The 20196-nt window shown below is 32.9% G+C and overlaps 2 protein-coding genes across 2 annotated transcripts; one reads left to right on the top strand and one right to left on the bottom strand.

The window, feature by feature from the left end:
- Window positions 1-319: 319 nt before the first annotated feature.
- LOC124820357 (coatomer subunit gamma-2) lies at window positions 320-9491 on the bottom strand. The gene is made up of 18 exons (XM_047292026.2): window positions 9255-9491; window positions 8682-8779; window positions 8530-8580; window positions 8309-8422; window positions 8007-8207; window positions 7834-7935; window positions 5527-5634; window positions 5215-5448; window positions 4706-4956; window positions 4419-4590; window positions 4179-4334; window positions 4015-4065; window positions 3774-3914; window positions 3501-3698; window positions 3276-3407; window positions 3021-3194; window positions 2587-2826; window positions 320-841 (listed from the first exon to the last, which is right to left on the bottom strand). The coding sequence occupies exons 1-18, from the start codon at window positions 9298-9300 to the stop codon at window positions 647-649; spliced, it is 2664 nt and encodes an 887-aa protein (XP_047147982.1). The 5' UTR covers window positions 9301-9491; the 3' UTR covers window positions 320-646.
- A 6911-nt stretch (window positions 9492-16402) lies between these two features.
- LOC124841241 (ras-related protein Rab7) lies at window positions 16403-19810 on the top strand. The gene is made up of 7 exons (XM_047317480.2): window positions 16403-16648; window positions 16971-16997; window positions 17126-17225; window positions 18290-18436; window positions 18541-18621; window positions 18761-18906; window positions 19475-19810. Exons 1-7 carry the CDS (start codon window positions 16596-16598, stop codon window positions 19539-19541), a joined length of 621 nt encoding a protein of 206 aa, XP_047173436.1. The 5' UTR covers window positions 16403-16595; the 3' UTR covers window positions 19542-19810.
- The last annotated feature ends 386 nt before the right edge of the window (window positions 19811-20196 follow it).

The raw sequence follows: 20196 nt of genomic DNA, 5'->3' as shown, positions 1-20196 counted from the left end.
TCCATTGAATGCAGTCGTTAAAACCTACTCAATCGCTTATGCTGTAGCCAGAGAAAATTGTAGAGCAAAATACGATGCCCGATGCTCATATAAGATGAAACTTTTGTAACCAGTGATCTGTATGCAAGTTTTGGTTTTATATGGGTGTGGGGATTAAAGTTGTAGCATGCATTGAAAAACCTGATCGTGTGCGAATTTCTGAATCCTTTTTAGCTGAAGGAATCGTCAAAAAAGAAAAAAAAAAGGATCATTATAGTGACTGAATCTCTTACTGAAAACACATATATCATTGAACAATAGTGTATCCAAATATCACAAGTATTCAATAAAATAGTGAGATTTCTTATGCACTAATAGTTTCCGTTTTAACGTATCCAAATCACGAGGAAACAAATATTTATGAAAATCACCAAAATTCGTATTACAGTTGCTACAAATAAATGAAGTATGATCATATGACCACGGAAGTTTACTCCAATAAACCCGACTTGCAAGTATGATTGCTAGTCTAACAAGCATGCAGTGGGTGGCCAATAAATTGCATTTACTATGTGTACGGCTTTGGAATTCTTTACACACGCCTATCTGTAAGGAAGCTAAACTCCAATCTCAGTAACCAAAAAAAGGCCGAGTTGAGTCAAGTGCACTAGCCGCTAGCCACAATCTCATGGATGGTATCGCTGACAGTTTCATCCTCGGATCTGACAGACAGTTTCATCGCAACATCCTTCGGACCATCAAGTCCAAAAGACAACCGTACAAGCACCTTCACATTCCCTATGAATACTCCTGACAACAAGCATGTGTGTGACCTTGAATTGGGTGGCACTACCTCGGTTCCCTGCAAATAGTGAACAACAAATCAAGATGGTTTATTCTTTTTCATTTATATTCAGAACACTTTTACAACGGTTCTATGCTTTAATATTCGTACAATGTTTACTTAATTAAAGGCTTAAAATTGATTATTTTAAAAGTCAGAGCCAGTTCTTATTATTAATACTGCTTTTTTAGAAATGGAAACATATTCTACCAAACCAAAACCGGTTATCTTTTGATTATAATATCCACATGACATACATACATATATATACATACATACATATACATACATACATATATATACATACATATATATACACATATATATATATATATATATATATACACACACACACACACACACACACACACATATATATATATATATGGAGTTTGTTAACTTCTGCTCTTTTTTCAGTTGGTACATTTTAACAATGTGTACCGGGTTTTAATAGACAAAAATATTTTCATATATTATGGATTCTAAGTTTTAAGGTCAAGAATATTTGAATAATTTTCATTCTCAAAACTAAAAAAAAAGACAAGAAACCCCCAAACTCTTACTCACCTCCCTGGTTCCTCTCAATCATTTCTCTGTCATCTCTATTATAGCCCCAACTGAAAAAATCAGAAACACTCGCCTAACCTTAATCCACATTTCTCACTTATCCAATTTGTTTCTCTCTCATCTCTATACTCTCACTCACTCACACACAGCAACCCGTGACACCGCAATTTGTTGTTCTTACTCTGTTCGTTCATTTGTTTTCCACTTTAATAACAAAATAATTGATGGATTGACTGATTGTGTTTTTTTCAATGTCTTAATGTCAAGTTTTTTTCTCCTAGAATTGTCTGCAATCCTTAACCTAACCACCTCTCATCGTGAAAATGAAGAAAACATCCAAACACTAAGTATGGTGTTTAAGTGAGTATGGAGATGAGAGAGAAACAAATTGGATAAGTGAGGAAGGTAGATTAGGGTTAGGTGAGTGTTTCTAATTTTTTTAGTTGGGACTACAGTAAGAATGACAGAGAAAAGGTTTGAGTGAAAGAGATGAAAGAGAAATGGTTGAGAGGAATGAGGGAGGTGAGTGCAGGTTTGGGGTTTCTTGTTTTTTTAGTTGAGAATGAAAAGTATCCAAATACCCTTGATCTTAAAACTTAGAATTCATAATATATAAGGGTATTCTTGTCTACTAACACCCGGTACACATTGCTAAAATGTACCAACTAAAAAAAAGCGTACGCATGTTAACAAACCCCTATGTGTGTGTGCCTACTTTCGATGGCCATCTTCAATTAACTGGTTAATGAAGGATATAGTCAAATTTTCAATAACCATTTGATATAATTACCCCCTATCCAAAAATCACCAAAGACCATCTTCTAGTTAAGGTCACGTGTCCATGTCTACATGAGTGTGCTCGCCATCTCAATAGCATACACATGCATGCAGGTGCTAGTGTGGCTTCAGTTTAGCAATGTGACAAAGTTCAACTTTAATTTTTTTCAAGGAATTAGGTTTATTAACAGATGCATCCACTGCAAAACCACATCTGAGCAAATATTAAACCTCAAATGTGTATGAAATGTCAACTTTTGGTCTATGCTATCACAAGTCAAGCAGAAAATTAATTTAGCAAGAATTACCTCGTGATGCAGTAAAAATTGTACAAATGACTCATGACCATTTTAATGTAATGGGACCAATCTCCTAAAAACAAACGTTTACCAAAGCAGCTATTGACATCATTGGCTTACCTCACAAGGTTGCATACCAAGAAGATTGATGACAGTATTTACAGCTTCAGCCAAACTCTCCCTGGGACCAAGACCATATTCGTCCACTCGCTCATTTTCAGGGCCCATGCTTTCCCATGCACTCCTGAAATTAGACACCCCCACTTTCAATATGTAGTCTGCTGTAACAACCTCCAAATCCTCTAGCTGGTATTCATCCTCTACACCATCATCTTCTGCCTCACCAGTGGCTGGGTCAACCTGGTCAATATCCCATATATGTAGCATGATTAGATTTCCAAACAAAGTATTATTGGTTTTATTTTCCACAAAAATACCTGAGAGAAAAATCAAATATGTTTCATGCTTAAAAGTATACACGCCGTGATATACACCAGGGTTTAAGTCTAGAAAAAAAAAACCGCAATGCTTCCCAAAGATAAAAGGTGAAGTACCTCTTTAACAATAAATTTCAGAACATTAGAAAATTTTCCAGCAACTGGTAATCCCTCAGGCTTCTCAAAAGCCACAAATGTCTGGCCAGGTGAATCATAAGGAAGAGATCTAAGAGGTTTTGAGCACACATCAGAGAACTCTTCTGCTTCGGATGCATCCACAATTACAATAACCTGGAAAAGAGGAAGAAATTATTCAGAAGACCGGATTTGCAGCATATTATGAAATTGTACGGTATCTGTATTTGTCATTACATCTTCCAATAATTGTTCTGGTATCGTGTTTGTGCAGTTGTATTGAAACACGACATGCCTATCAAAAATGTGTTTAACAACATTAACTGCATATTCTGTCTCTGCCTCAGTAAGCTCCACAGGTTCTGAAGACTGGTAAGAGTAACGTCATAAGAATACTTAATACATATGGAAAGAAAAAGAAAACATAAAATAAAGATTGTGAGAATAATTGAGTATAACAACCTTAAAAAGTTTCCCAAAGTTTGCAAACTCGGGAATGGATAGAAGCAACCTTTCATAGGAATCTGTAGTAGATGAGGGACCACGAGGAGGAGCACCCAAACCGGTAGGCTTTTTACCAGAGGCCTTCTTCTCTGCAAGAGGTTGAGATTTAACCTCCTTGGGCACCGAACCAATGTCAAAAGCCTCTTCTGAAGGCTCCTGCATCACATTAAAAACATGTAAATGACAGTGAGATCTTAACCAATGAAAGGGAATATACTAGGGAGAACTTACATAGTTTTTCAAACTAGTCTCCAGATTGGCAAGTGGGGTATCAAATGACCCGAAGAGGAAATCTTTCACATCTTCATCTGTCTCCACCACTCTGCCATCACCTCCAAGGGTGTTCAAATAAAGAGTTGCTCTGTCACGGACCTGCAAAAAAATAGAAATCATTCAGATATAAATCAAAGCAACGGATAGCTTTAAAGTTTAAACACCTACAGAGTCACCAATTGTTATGACTGAAAATCACCTCATCATCGCTGTCAAAAAGACATCGCCTTAGTAGTACAAATATGTGAGGCTGCAAAGAGTAATAATATTGGGATTTAAGTTAATCACAAATATTAACCTAAAAAACAAAAAAGCATAGAAGAAATGTAGAGAAAATTATTGATAAACACAGGAGAGTAACACCTTTAATGCATCAACAGAAGCCCCAAACTTTGCCATAGTGCTAACAGCACTGGCCCTAACAGTGGCATTCTCAAGATGTACTCTGTTATATATATAACGAATATATTTGCTGGGGTCGGATGTTTTTGGTCCTTCAACTCCCAGGAAGTGCAGAATCTAAAGGATAGAGAGAAAAATTAACACAAGATAAAAATCCAAAAATGCAGATTAAATGACAAAGGACAAAACCAAAGTTACTACCTGTGTGGACAAATAAGTGAATTCACAATCTTCAATAAACTCACAAAGATGAAGCAACCCACTTTCCTTGGCCTCAGGGATATCTCTGATAAGAATCACAATCGAATCTACAATTGCTTTCTTGTAATCAAAACCACCTTCTTCCCTAAGAATATTACTTAGGAAATTCATCCTGAAAATAATAAGAGAAAATAAATCAGTAATTTAGATTATTTATCTAGGAAAATATTCAAATAAAAAATGTAACTTCTAGGGGGAAAGAAACATATAGAATGATATATACTCACAAAGATCTATATTTTAAAGGGAATTTTAAGCACAGTGATCTTATTGCTTCAACAACAACAATTTTGAACTCATCAGCAATATCAGACATGAAATTTGTAATCTGCTTCATAAGCCGGTCCACACTAGATTCATTTCCTGTCTTCAATAGAGTAGTGATGGCAAGTGTTGCAATGCTTCTGTTCTGGTCAGAGATTAAACTTTCCATGTCAATATTGCAGTTAGTCACTGCCATTGCATGTGTCATTGCCACCTGCAAAGTTCAAAGCCACACTCAACCATGTAACTAAAACAATGAATCTAGTTGAACATATCTTATGTAATTAGCTACATCAATATGTTAAGGGAAATGAGCAGATTTGATGATTTTCTATCAACTTCCCCAAAATCAAGCAAGCAAAAATGCAAAATGTTCACATCAGAATGGAGGCTGTCGTATATGCTTTGTCAAATTGTACAGCAGAATGAAAAGGTTTTTTCATTGAAATTAAAGTCATTAAAAAGTGCTAACCTTGTTTAAGGTGCGGACAGCAGCAAATCTCAGGACTGGCTTAGACGAACTTAAGAAGAGCTGAAGAACTGTAATTGCAGGAGTTAATTCTCGGCTAGTTACTCCATTGAGCTCTGTAATTGCCCTGGCTGCTTCAAAAATCACCATCTCTGACTTGTGACGAAGGCAACTCTCAAGATAATCATAGAAGGGGCGATCTCCTGATTGTGTGATATTTCCTGACTCCCGAATTACCTGCAGTTATTATGCCATATAAAGATTATGGAAAAAATAACATATCAGTTGGAGCTACTAATTTTAAGGAAAACACACCTGACTTGTATAGCGAATCAAAAGGCTTTGGGCCAAAGGAGAACGAACATTCCCCCTGGTCAAGCTGGTAACCAGTTTGCTAACAGCTAGTCGATCATTCTGCCGTATCTGTAATGTTGTATTCAGCCACGTGTCAATGTCAATACTAAATTATTTATTTTTACAATAATAGAAATAGGATCCTCTGAAGGTAAAATCAAAATTATGAGATGTATAATTTCCTCCAGAATCATGTGCAAACAGTATACAAGACAATATACAATCAATGTGCAAAGGTTTACACTAATTTACACTAGAGGTTGAAAGCATATAAACCTAAGTGATACCATAACTTTTCATGATAGGGCCACTTATAAACTACATCTGTAGTTGAAGCTAAGTGTACGAAAAGGAGTATGCCAAGCTCTCAGTCACAGGAGGCAGTATAAACCCATACAATGGGTGAGAAACCAAAAAATATCAATACAAACTCTAGTTCTGTTTTAAGAAATATTGCCTTTCCTTTAATCACTTATTGAGGTTATACAGAAGTCAAATCCTTAAGATAAAAACGGATAGTTACCAATGCATGATCGTAGTACATAGCAGCTGACCCCAAAAACACTAAATCAAGGTGGCAAATAATTAGATGGCCAGTATTCCAAAAAAAAAAAATTCAGTTTATATACAATAAATAAATTCTAAAAAATTATTAAAATTACTCAAATTATGACAATCATAAAAAATATTGAAAATTCATGTGTTTCAAGAAAAGCATATAAGTAACAACAAAAATCATGGATCATGATGTCCGTTACTATTATTACTATTTAGTTTAGTATATCCTACTGTTATGCTTTAAATGAAAAAGTCAAACTAGACTCCGTGAGGCCCAGTGAACCGAAATAAAAGAGGAGAAAATCCAATAAAAAAAACATTGGCACAATCCCCCCAACCCTACACTTTGTTTACAGTAACCCTAAGACCCCAGCAGATAGGCATGATCTCCCCCTTCTTAGAAGATTAAATTGCAAATGGAGGAAAAATGTAGACAGATTTGTGGAGTGTATGTATATTGCAGATGAAGGAAGAGAAGGAAGGGGCTGCAGCCACAAAAACAACACTTGTTTCAGGAATCAAGATCCCAAGAAAATTCCTGAAACAATGCTGCTTTCAGAAACAAAGCAAGTTTTAATGCATCTTCTTGTAGCACCTGCTTGGGCCGGAATTTTAGCTGTAAAAGGCACTTCTCTGACCAAGGACAACTCAAACAACAGCCATTGGAAGAATGGCAGGGTGCCATGCCACATGGTGCAACATTATTGCGCTACTGACTACTAGTAAAAATGTATTTGATTGGTAGATCATTGAAAGGTTGTCATGAAACAATTATCCCAAAAGCTTAAGCAGAACATAAAAAAAAGTACTCTTGCAACATATCCCAGTGGCTGATGAATTCTATTACAAATGATTAACAAAATTATCTGACAGGGCAACTAAGATTTTGGTTTTCAAGTGAAATTTACAGTAATACACCAAGAAACATAATTATTAGAATCTTACAATTCATGATGTGAATCACATAATTGGACTAGTCATCATTCATATCCTGTGAAGAATCACACATAACCATAAATCTTAAATACATGAATGAATTGGAATGATTCTGCATCAACAATATAAATGATGCAGCTCAACAATTCGCTGTTTTTTTGTTTACTTTACTTTACTTCTACCACTTCATATCAAAGCAAATGAGTTGATAAGCTTAAACTGTTAAATGAAAAGAAACCTAAGGACACATTAGGCACCATATTTGGTTGTTTCATTGCTCTATTTTTAATCTTCTAAAATAATGTTTTCAAATAAGAATGTTACATATGACTTTGTTTTTGTGAAACTCGTGACTATTTTTTTAGTTTTAATTTATTATGATGAGCATTACACATAGTTTATGATATATTTCAAGCTAAATTTTACCACTTCTAATCAAAGCAATTGAATGTTTGATAAAAGCTTAAACAGTTGAATGAAAAGGAACACCTTTGATCACCCTATTCCATTATTCAGATCTCCATTTTTTATTTTTCTAAAATTGGGTTGCACATGGTCGCTCATTTGTTTTATGTACTATACTAGGTTCTTCCATTGCTCTATTTTTAATCTTCTAAATAAAGGCTTGACATGCTCATGTATGACTTGAGATTTTGTTTTGTGACCACACTTGTGATTTTTAAATTTAAAATTATTACATTGTGCATTATACGTCATTTGTATCAGACACATCATTTGAGTTGTAAGATTCAAAAACACATTCAGGCAACATACCTGATGGAGCAAAGCCAGAGCATGAAATTGCACAAGAGCTGCCCTTGATTGAACTGCTTCCTGAACCTCATTGCTCCACCTTTTTACAATCTCTGGAGACGTCTGATAAGGGGTCGCAAAATAAGCGGGCATATATGAAATATACTGAATCGAGGAATAGATTCTATTAATACCTGAAGCAGATGAATGCCGCTAACTAAGGCTGCACTTGCAACGACTGGATTCTTATCTACAATTCCTTGTTTCAGATATCGCTCTATTTGGGTGAGGAGTGTTCCATCTGTGATGCGACAAAGGACACGAATAGAATTAGCCCTGTACATATCAGTCTTACTAATCATGTCCTTCATGAGGGAGCTTGTAACGATAATAACCTATTAAAACAAGGGAGACAGAACAGTCACAATCTCTGTATGCCATATGCAGACCATATATGTGAATCTGACTGTTAATAAAAATTATGAGAATTTTGAACCTCATCCGCAGAGGGGGAAAGTTCCTTTATTATCAGGTAGACCATTCTCCTTAACCCAAGATCTCGAGACTGAAAAAGCTTAGTCACAGCAAAGAAAACTTCTGTGGCTTCTACCTATGAGATTACAACAAGAACATACTACTTAAAAGTGGTTCATACAACTCTAGCATAGTACAACAAAGTCATTCTATCAACCAGAAATGTTTGAAATAAGTCTTGACCTTTGTAAATGTATCTCCTTGGTTTAGTAGGTATAAAAGTTTCGTGATAACCTGGAAAAAAACAAAACACAACAAGCATATGCAATGTCGAACTCAGCCATTGAATTATAGAATTAAAAGATAACAATTGAATAAAAAGAACGAAGAAAAACCTGCGAACATCTCCTGGCATCTAGTTGTGGGTCATTAAAAACTCTGGCCTCCTGAAGAACAGCTCCCTTTTCAATTCCCGCAAAGGGAGAATACTCAGCTGTTAAATAGTCAAAACTAATTAATAAAAACGAGCATTGAGTCATTTATAATATATTCAGGACTAATCACAATAAACCAGCCTGACTTGTGGAGAAAAAAAGGTTAGGGAGAAAAGTTGCAAAAATAAAGACTATATATCAAGTATAAATTCGTATCATCACATAATCCTACTAACAAGCAATTGCAATTTGCACATGATTAATGATCTGCATTGCAACCTATACGCCTGGATCAATTGAAGTTTCTAAAACGCCGACATATGAAAGATGAGTCAGAGTTCAAATCCAATCCAACCATCATGATCTGAACAAACCCTGCCTCATTCGCAATGGGAAAGGGAAACTAAACATTGGATCTGGTAGCGAGAGAGTGATCCGGCAGTGGCAACAAATAGAGAGCTAAAAGGAAAGCACAAGGAAAACAAAGAGCAGATCGAATTGCGAGATAGAAAAGCATAAGAATGAAATAACCACCTTCGTCGTCGCGGTCATCGTCCTTCTTCACGAGAGGCTGCGCCATGAGCAAAATCTACGAGATCTGTAAAGAGGGAACTTTTTAGTTGCCCCTGCACTGCGAGTGCACCACTCAAGTTTGCAAAGAAGGAAGAAGAAGAAGAAGAATGGATCGTCAACAGAACAGAAAACAGAAAACAAGGCTTTGTAGTCGTGGTATGAGATTGAGTGGATTCTACCCACTGCTTCCTACCGTGTTACCCTCTCCCTCTTCGTAAATATGTCAAATTTATATTTTTTATAACTTGTAATAAAACATAACTAATTATGCATTCAAAATAATAAATATATTTATGATTTTTTCATTATTTGTTTTTGTAATTTTTTCTTTTCAAAATCAACCTTATTAGTTTCAAACTTCCATTCTTAGTGTGTGAAACTCTATTAAAGAATGTTAAATTTGAGATATTGCATTGTGTAAGTATGACATCATTCTAATATCACGAAGGATAGCTTCACATCATCATAAAGAGATGGAAAATGAAAATGGTGAAAAAACTAAAGATGAAAAATAAGCATAAATTAGAAGAAAAAAAAGGAAAATGCAAACATAAAAAATAAATAAACCTATAATATAACACGTAAACTCCTTTTATATATGGATGAATCTTCTTCAACCACTGTTCATAATTGTCGATTTTTATTTTCATAAGTTTGATTTGGTTTCAATGTTATTATATTCATTATTTTTGTATTATTCTTTAATAAAAAAATTCAATGTTATTATATTGCATCTTCAAAAATGTTAGGATAAATGCAATAGTAATTTAGCTCATGTAAAAGTGTGGAGTTTGATAATTAACACATACTCAGAGGCAAGATTTTTATTTTTTTAATGATGTATTCAATTTATATCATGTATTAAATTAATATGAAGTAGATTTTGAGGAACGTAACTCGGTGTCTTTTAAAATTGTCTCATCCATATTAAATTGCTCGTTTGAATATTGAATGTACTTAAATATATGTTTAATATATAATGTTGAGTGTAAACAGGGACATGGAATATAAAAATGGATAATGATATTTTAACAACATTTTAACATCATTCAAGTGTCATTCTATGATTGATCCAAAATTACTCTACAATCAATAATAATAATCATAAACACCAACATGGATCAATCACAGAATAACACGTAAATGATGTTAAAATGTTGTCAAAATATCATTATCTATATAAAAATAGAGACGTGTGTTTCATTTATTTCTGTGCAGAGAGGAGGAATACAAAAGTACGAAATTGGAAGAAGACACTAAAAAGTGCAGCTGAAGATAGGTTGGAAACTTACATATATCTAAAGGAGTATAAAAGGCAAAGGAGAAACAACACCAGACTAAGTTGATGAATATGCTAGGCACACATAATACTAAAGTTGAATCATCCCTTAGAGATAACTTGTTATCGTCAATTTATTTTCTTCATCTGTACAACAACTTGTATTTTTTGAACTAACAGTAGGCCACACAAAGTTAATAATTTGAAAGGGGTTTGAACTTTTATAAAGACACTTGTGATGTAACATCTATAAAACTAAGTTTTAACTGTACAAATGTTCCAATGGTTCTTTTGTTTAGTCTTTATGTTTCTTTTTACCTATATATACGATTTGGAGTATATTTACAAAGGATTATCTCCTGATTTAATATGAAAAGAACTTAAGGAGGAGTTTTTGCAATTCAATGGATATGATATGAAAATTATGGTTTGGAACACAATTATACAATAGTTTTAAGTAATTACAGGTAATTATAATTTTTTTTTAATTTTTGTTTTTGAATTTTCAAGTTATTTTTTGAGTACGGTGTTTTTAAACTTTCTTTTAAAATTTTGAAATAACTTAAACATTTGTGTGTGTGTGTCTATATATATATATATATATATATATATATATATATATATATATATATATAGTGTCGTCAAAATGGGTTGAAACCCGTGAGCCAATCCGACTCATCATGAGTTTGAGCCGGGTTGGCTTGAAAAAAAATGCAAAAATTTTGATGCGAGCCAATTTTGACCCGGCTCACTAAGAATCCGGCTCACACGGGTTAAACTCGTGGTGGGTTGGGTTGGCTCAACAACCCACCTATTTTTTTAATGAAATTAAATTAATTAAATTAATTATTCAAATTCTATTTTTTTATTAAAATCAAATTAATTAAATTAATTATTCAAAATGCACAACCTTTACTTAGTAATAGAGTCTTTCACGTTGCTATCTTTCCAAAAGTTCCCCTTTGCAAATAAAACCCTAAGATTATAGATTTGATAATATTATAAATGGAGATAAAGAAAAAAATGTTTCAGGAGAGCATAATAGTGTGGATTTCTCCATTCAAGATTCTAATTTAATACATGTATAATATTATAAATTGGATAATTCAGGAATATATCATTTGTTTTATCTTGTTTTCAGACCTATCTACAAGTATGACAGTTTTATCTTGTGCTGTATATTTTTGTTAACGGCTATATGTAGTTTCTTGATCAAACGATTGTGTATGTCTCATTAAACTAAATTGGCAAAATTTTATCCTTGATAGCTTAGAATATATATAATAATATATTTCTTTTGTTTCATTTTTTTTATATCAATTGGTCCAATTATTAGTGTTTCAATTTGATCGATCAAAGTAACATGTTATAAGAATCTGAGAAGAAGATGGTGAAAAAAAAGTTAATTAAGTGAGCCAATGAGCCAACCCGTTTAACTCACCAACCCGTGGTGGGTCGGGTCAGGTTCGAATTTTTTCGGCTCGCTAATAAATGAGCCGGGTTGGGTTGGCTCACTAAGTGACCAACCCGTGGTGGGTCGGGTTGGGTTGGGCCGGATTACCCGTTTTGACAGCTCTATATATATAGAAGCATCAAATACAATTGTAAACACCTTGGATGGTCAATATATGAAATTGGTTTTTCATTAAGAGAGAAAGATTATCTTGGTTCTTATCATAGAACTTTGGTTCTTGTGTAAGGTTGAATTCTTTGTGACAAATCTTCCTTAACTTGTTAATGTGTTAGAGGTCTTTAACTTTGGTTTTTATCAAAGAAGACAATCTTTATGGTGAATTTTCATTGACTTGTCATTCTACTAAATTGTGGTGTTTTCATTTTTGTCTTATTTCACGTTCTTTTCTTATTTATTTTTGTTTGTCTTGTGAGAATTCAAATATAGAACGATGGTACTCTTTTCTGGAGCGTATTATCTTGTATACAAATTGTATCAACCACAAATGCTTCATTATTTATATATATTATTTTGCTGATAAAAAAATGTAATAACAAGTTGTAATCGTGTTTTAAAGTGTTAATATAACATGTCAAAGTATATTATAATATGAACAATTTTGTTTCATGTAATAACCCAACCCTTCATCAATATGATTTTGATACAAAAACTTATTTGAGTTGGTCATCAAAACAAACTTTCGACTCGACTCTAATATCACAATTGCATCTCCTTGGTGATCTTCCTACAAAAGATCCATCAGAGGTAAAGGACTTATCTCATTGTGACCTTTTTCAAAATTCTCAAAACTTATTTTGCTTCATCCTCGTTGGGACGAAGAACCCTTTTTTGATTGTGCTACTAAAGGCTTTGGGGAGGTCGTAATAGGATAACATTAATCTTAGGTGGCTTTCCTACTTAATTACTTATAGCAGTTTTTCTCTCTTTTCTCTCGTCGCCACCTAACATCTACCTTGAGCACAATAACTAGCACAAAAAATGTGTGTCATTCTCTTGTCCTCTCGTACTAGGAAAAGGTCCTCTAAATGCTCTCACACCCACATCAAATACAGATCGAATTGTCTCACAATATTCTAAACCCAACTCACGTACCGCTTTAATAGGCAAACGACCCAACCTCTGGAATATACTACAACCTCAGGTGGAAAAGAGCCAAGATCAAGGTATCAAACCTTATTGTCAATGTGAGTTATTAGGGGAAGGTTAACCTAATATCCCCAGAATAACTTTTATCCGTTGAGCGATGACTCCTTTCATTCTACATCGTCAGATCAATAAGGTTGACTTCTGTCCCTACTCGACGAGTGGGTCTTGTAGTTAAACTTTCTTCTGCCTTATAAGGAAACATTTGCATGCCTCTATTATCTTTAGGGAGATCTACACCCCCCATGCAAATTGACAGCATGAAAGTGTCCCCAATCTATAAGTCTTGACACAAGGTTAGAATTCTAACTATTCCCAAAGTGGTATCTCACTAATGGCTTCTCATCCTTCCATTATAGGTATAATATGGGCATTTGTCAACAAAAGGATCAGCCTAATATGATCATTTTATAGCTATTAAGAACGAATTAAATGATTTTATTTCTTATTTTTAATGTTTTCAATCTTGATTTTGTAAGAACAAATCAAATATTAAAAAGATATACCATTTACAATCATTAACGAAAAATTCCTAAAAGATTAAGGATTCATAATTCTTTTAAAAATTCAAAATAAAAAGAATTTTGTTTTTATTCAAAACAAAGTAACAATGATTTGCGTCTAGTTGAAAGAGAAAATAATCCACTAGATAATGGAAGAAGAGAACTATCATCGAGGAGTTTTTCTTGTATTGTTATATACTTGGTGAAGAAAACATTTTTCTATTGATCATTCAAAATTCTAAAAAACTTGTGGTGTATCTATTATTTTTTATTAATGAAAGTTTTTACTCAACTAGGTCTTATTGTTTTTTCATCCACATTCATGTCTTTCCCACTTAAAAAGTTTTTTATAACTCCTTATTTCTCTCTTATTTGTTTTTGTTTTGTACACCTCATTGTTTTACATGTTATTTTCATAAAGAATAATTAATTTTATTTTTTTGTTGTTGTTATTTGTTGCTTTTGTTATTTGTTGTTTTTGTTATTTTTTCTCTGTGATATGTTTTGTTTTTTATTCATTAAAAATTAAGATACAATTATGTGGATAAAAATATATTATTATACATAATTATTATTTATTACAAAAACTCTTAAAAAATACTTGTTCTTATAATTAAATAAAGTTATTTAAAAATGAAATAGTTATAAAATAAAATATTATACAAATATATGTATGTGTGTGTGTTTTGGGATATATGACGGTCAAACATATTTCATGGGTTCCAATTATGAGGTTAGTTTATGAAATACTATTTAAATATTCCAATTATTATTTCAGTTCTTAGACGGTGAGAGTTGGAATTTTGTGTGTAGTGTGCTTTTACGGTGATGACACGTGTTGAACGAACAAATTTTAAAGAGGTAAATTATTAACTTTATATTATTATATTATTATTTTGTTGGTTGGAGATATTCAACGATGATGTTAAAATAGTTTTGTGTAAGAGATGTTTCTACCTCAACAGTTTAATTTGTTTGTGTATATTTTTTTTGACACTTGAGTAGAATAATTAAATTTATACCATGGGCCACCAATTAATTTTACGTATTTAAAGAAAAATAAAATATTAACAAAGTATAGTTCATTTGCATCAAACGTGAGTTATATCTCGATTGTATTAGAAATTGATTTTTAAAAAAGTATTATAAAAATTTATCCATTTTATAAAAAGTAAAATACAATTTTAAATTCACGACAATATATATATATATATATACACACACACACACAAAAAAAATAATACAAACTCATTTATTTCATCAAAATAAATATATATTTCAGTTTTAAAAGAATAAAGATGTGAATTTCACGAAATAAGAAAATAAAAGTTAAGAGTGATAAAATCTCATTAACACGGTAATAACGAAATGTATCTATCAAATCATATCACACAATAGCTTACCAAAATCAACTTAATAAGTTAGATTCATTTATCGCATTATCATTATCATGTCATTATTTATTTGTTCAATAATTAGTTAATAGTTTAAGAGTGTACTATTGAACTATCACAGATCAAATCCGTAAAAATAATTTGATAATTGAGGAATGAAAAGAAAAAAATATAAATAAAAGTATGTCTTTCAAAACATATTTTTGTAACTAGTTTTTTTTTTTTCTGTTTCCAATATTTTCTTCTTTCTTATATATATATATATATGGTTTGCTAATGAGTCTATGTTTGTTTTTCAGTTGGTACATTTTAGCAATGTGTATCGGGTTTTAGTAGACAAAAATACCTATCATAAATTCTAAGTTTTAAGGTTAAGGGTATTTTAATAAACCCTAAAACCCTTAATAATTTGTCTTATCTAATTTTTCACCAATTTTCATAAGCATAAAGTTAATTGGTAATTAACCTGGAAAAAATAAAAAATATTCGCTATTAAATAATTTCATACAAAAAAGATTTTATAATGAGTTTTCATTTTATAATTTTTGTCTTATCTAATTTTATCTAATTTTCAAAAATCAAATAAATTGGTAATTGGCATGGAAAAAAATCAGAAAGACTCGTTAAACAATTTCTTACAAAAAATGATTTTATAATGAGTTTTCATTTTATAATTTTTGTTGTATATAATTTTATCTAATTTTCACAAGCATAATGACATGGTAATAGGCCTGGAGGGTTTTCTTAGAGATGATGATTCAACATATGCAAATGATGAAATTAGAGAGATTAGTGAAGACGATGAAATTGAAGAGATCTTAAATGAACCTTTGCTTGAAGGTGAATATGTCAATGACTCAACTCTTTACAAAGACAAATTGTTTAACGGCAAGTGTTTCTTATTTTTTCAATTGGGCTACAGTAAGGATGAGAGAGAAAAATGTTACAGGAAGAGAGATGAATGAGAGAGGTAAGTAAGGATTTGAGAGTTTCTTTTTTTTTAATTTTGAGAATAAAAATTATTAAAATCTTAACCTTAAAACTTAGAATATATAACAAATTCACATATACCATATATATATATATATATAAGAGTATTTTTGTCTATTAAAACTCGATACACATTACTAAAATTTACCAACTAAAAAACAAAAATCTAACAAATTCACATATACCATATATATATATATATATATATATATATATATATATATATATATATATGGATAAATATGGTGCACAATAAATAATGAATAAATAAACTTCAGAGAAATAGTTGTTGATTTTCATTTGTACTAGTCCAGCTGTCAGCGAGGGAATATTCGCGAAGAGAGAGCCGAAGGCGTTTGCAATATTGAGTAGAGAGAGACGAGAGAGAAGTTGAGTTTGGAGGTGCAGAGAGAGACAGAGAGAGAGAGAGATCGTAGCGCATCGCAACGACTCAGTCAAACACCCTGTAACACTTTATTTCAATTCTTACTTTCTCCGATCGCATCGCTCGCCACCGCCATGCCTTCCCGAAGAAGAACTCTCCTGAAGGTCATCATTCTCGGTGACAGTGGGTTCGTCGCTTCATCTTTTCCATTTCTAGGGTTTCTTTTACACAGATCTCTTCATTTTTCGCGCTATTCAACCTCTTTCTTCAATCTCCCTTCGATAATCTCGTTACGTTAATTCGTTTTACTTCCGATTGGATTATATTGTGGAATTTTTCGTGTTTATGTTTGGATCACAATAACCGTTGCTTCCGTTACTTAAATCTCTTTCGCATTTGCAATTGCGCTTAGTCGATTTGTTAGTTACAGAGTTTTACCATTCCTACCGGTTATTAGTTCTTTATTTCTTTTGAAATCATTGTATGATGCTTCTGTTGATGTTTCGCAGGGTGGGGAAGACGTCTTTGATGAACCAGTATCCTTCGTTTCTGTCTAGATACTCCTTGTTTATGTTTATTATTGTTTTAATCTTCGATGCTATTTGTTTTCTAGTGCTCAGTTCAGTATGGAAACTATGTATTTCCCCTAACCTATGTAATTTAGATATGTGAATAAGAAGTTTAGTAATCAGTACAAGGCAACCATTGGAGCGGATTTTTTGACAAAAGAAGTGCAATTCGAAGATAGGCTTTTCACCTTACAGGTTTGTCGATAGTGCTTAGCTTGTTTTTGCTATGCGTGGAAGTGCATGCATGCTTGGGCCTTAAGTTTGGGTGAGTGGTGGGTTTTGGGGATGCTAGGAAGGGGGGTAGAAGATACTGATTATGTTGGAGTCTCGCCTTTTTGATGTTATTGCATAGATTTCCCTATCTTATTATGTGTCATGTTATGTACTGATTTGGCGGAATAATTCGTTGATTGTAACCTCCTTAATAATGGTTTTCATGTATTGATCTTGCAAGCTATAAAGCCTGTGGAACAAATTGTCTAATTGCCGAGGCATCGTATATACTTTCACATCGTACTTAGTCTATTCTAGATTATTGGATTAAATTTCTCTGGTTATTACTCCTAATAATGTTAGAATGTTCAAGTGTGTACGGAATTCCACTTTCAATGTAACGCCAATCCAACGCTCGAATTACTTTTACTTTGTGCATCAGAACGTGTAAACCTCCATTTAACGCTAATCAGTAGGTTTCAGATACACTCAAGTTATTTTGAAATATTTAGTTTCTTGGACTTTATGGAAATACTCTTGTACATGGGATGTAGGTTGTGCAGGGTACCAATTTCTTGAATTTCTGAGAAACTAATCATCCCATTATTTTTCATGTCATTGTAGTATGTCTTGTACATGTGACAGTTGTGACCTTAACGTGGACTTCATAGTATTGTATACAATAAAATGGTTTTATTAATATGATTGAGCATCTTTGGGATGTTGTATGGATTGAATCTGATGGGATAGATAACTAAACTATTTTAAAGATTACTAGATTACTAATGATGAAAGGATAATTGTTTTGTTGCTTTCTTAAGAGCCTTTATGGAGGATTTCCAGTTAAAGATTGTGATTTGTGAGTGACCAGTGTAGTTGTACTACAGTCACACGCTTGCAGTGTCGGAGATGCCTATGTAACTTTGTTCCTAGTTGATATTATTTTGGGGATTTATTCTATTTCTCACATTCTATTTCTGTACTTTTAAACAAGTTATGACGGTCAAAATTTTATTGTTGTTAATTGTTTGTTCTTAACTTTACAGATTTGGGATACAGCTGGCCAAGAAAGATTCCAAAGCCTTGGAGTTGCTTTCTATCGAGGTGCTGATTGTTGTGTTCTTGTATATGATGTTAATTCAATGAAATCATTTGACAACCTTAACAACTGGAGGGAGGAATTTCTGATTCAAGTATGCTTATATTCCTTCAAATGTGTAAATCTTGTTTTTATCTATTATGGCAAGCACTATTTTACAGAATTTGCAACTTCTAATATTTGTGATCACTTTATCAGGCAAGTCCTTCCGATCCCGAGAATTTTCCTTTTGTTGTCATAGGAAACAAAATAGATATTGATGGTGGGAACAGCAGAGTGGTATTTCCCCCCTTAAGTTTGCTGTCTTCAATTTTACTTTCTATTTTTAAAAAGATATCCCGCATCAGACCCTCCTAGACTCGTAAAACACCAAATGCATAATGCTAAAGATATGAACTCGACAAGTTCCTATGTGCAGGTGTCAGAAAAGAAGGCTCGGGCTTGGTGTGCATCAAAAGGAAATATTCCATATTTTGAGACATCTGCCAAAGAAGGCATTAATGTTGAAGAAGCATTCCAATGCATAGCAAAGAATGCCCTGAAAAGTGGAGAAGAAGAAGAATTGTAAGTTCCTATATCTGAGCATCTCTTCTTTCGTATTTGTCAACTGACCAACTGAACTTATCACCAGAGTCACATTAAACCAGATGTCTTAGTTTATGAAGTTGTATTCATTGTTTGAGGAGCACAGTTTGGTCCCATCAGTGTCTTAATTTACAATGTCCATATATTCAAATTGGAAGATCTATCTGTGGTTAATGTTTCCTTATTGATATTTGAGACAAACCATTTTTTATACTGTACCCAAAAAATAATTGGTCATTGGCATACATTATTAATTTTAAGCTTGTTGTTTGTAAAGTGCATGTTTCTGTTTTTAATTTGTTGGTAAAATGGATTTTTTTTGTAATATTGAAAGATCGTTGCTTACCATAATCACGACTGCTTCGGGATTTAGTTTTGGAGATGCTAGTTTGTTTAATAGGATTAAGTCCTGCAATTGGTTTTTGTTGTGTATTTTGTTTGCAGTATTTCTATTTCTTGGTTATGGTTCTTATTATTTGAAACTTCATTTATTCATTCATGTGTTATTAATATTAATTTTGGGTTTTGCTGTCCGTGCTTATTGAAGATACCTGCCAGACACAATTGATGTTGGAAACAGCAGTCAGCCACGGGCAACAGGGTGCGAGTGCTGAATATATAGGTTTTCTTTTCAAAACAAATAAAGTACATTACTTCAAAATGATTTCACTGTGTTTAGTCATTGCTGTCTATGAAGAGGCGTCATTGTACATTAGTGTTTGCTCAAGAAACAAATTTATCCAATGCTATATTTGGTACTTGTTTGGTATGTTATATAATTGATCATATTAGTTCTACATGTATGCTATTCCGATATTGTAAAAGAAAACTGCTTAAGATCTTTTTGAAGTTATGTATTGCATTCCTCATTGTTCGTACTCAACATAGGCAGTATTTTGTACGACTGTTTTCGTTATTCCACAAATTTGTGAACAATGATTGATTGTCGTGGTCATGATTCGAGCTTTTGTTGATGGACCAACCTCACAACGCAGTGGTTTGCTGGGATTCAGATGTTGCTGGGTAAATCTCTCGAGGTATTGAAACCTTAAGATATGGTGATTTTCTATAACAGGAAATGGAAGCTACAGACCTTACAATTTATATCTTTAATTTGTCTGATGATAATCATGGTGTGCGAATTTCCCGACCCCTTAGTTTAAATTATGACAGCCTGAAAACATTATATTTTAGATTTTAAGCTTTCATGTCTTTTATAAATTACTTTTGCCGTGGACTTTCCTTGGTTTGAGAAAACAAACTGCCAGT

Source organism: Vigna umbellata, chromosome 3 (genome assembly GCF_029865625.1).
Source record: "Vigna umbellata cultivar VRB3 chromosome 3, Vumbellata_1.0, whole genome shotgun sequence".
Classification (NCBI taxonomy): Eukaryota; Viridiplantae; Streptophyta; class Magnoliopsida; order Fabales; family Fabaceae; genus Vigna; species Vigna umbellata.
This window is presented reverse-complemented; position numbering and strand designations above follow the sequence as displayed.

Bases quoted from the DNA above. Each gene is read 5' to 3' on its own strand.
- LOC124841241 (XM_047317480.2), top strand. From the start codon at position 16,596: ATGCCTTCCCGAAGAAGAACTCTCCTGAAGGTCATCATTCTCGGTGAC. The intron at 18,437-18,540 runs GTATGCTTATAT...TCACTTTATCAG, and splicing joins GGGAGGAATTTCTGATTCAA to GCAAGTCCTTCCGATCCCGA. The intron at 18,907-19,474 runs GTAAGTTCCTAT...TGCTTATTGAAG, and splicing joins AGTGGAGAAGAAGAAGAATT to ATACCTGCCAGACACAATTG.
- LOC124820357 (XM_047292026.2), bottom strand. From the start codon at position 9,300: ATGGCGCAGCCTCTCGTGAAGAAGGACGATGACCGCGACGACGAAG. The intron at 8,780-9,254 runs GTGGTTATTTCA...ACTATTTAACAG, and splicing joins CGATGACCGCGACGACGAAG to CTGAGTATTCTCCCTTTGCG. The intron at 7,936-8,006 runs GTATTAATAGAA...ACCCCTTATCAG, and splicing joins GCGGCATTCATCTGCTTCAG to ACGTCTCCAGAGATTGTAAA.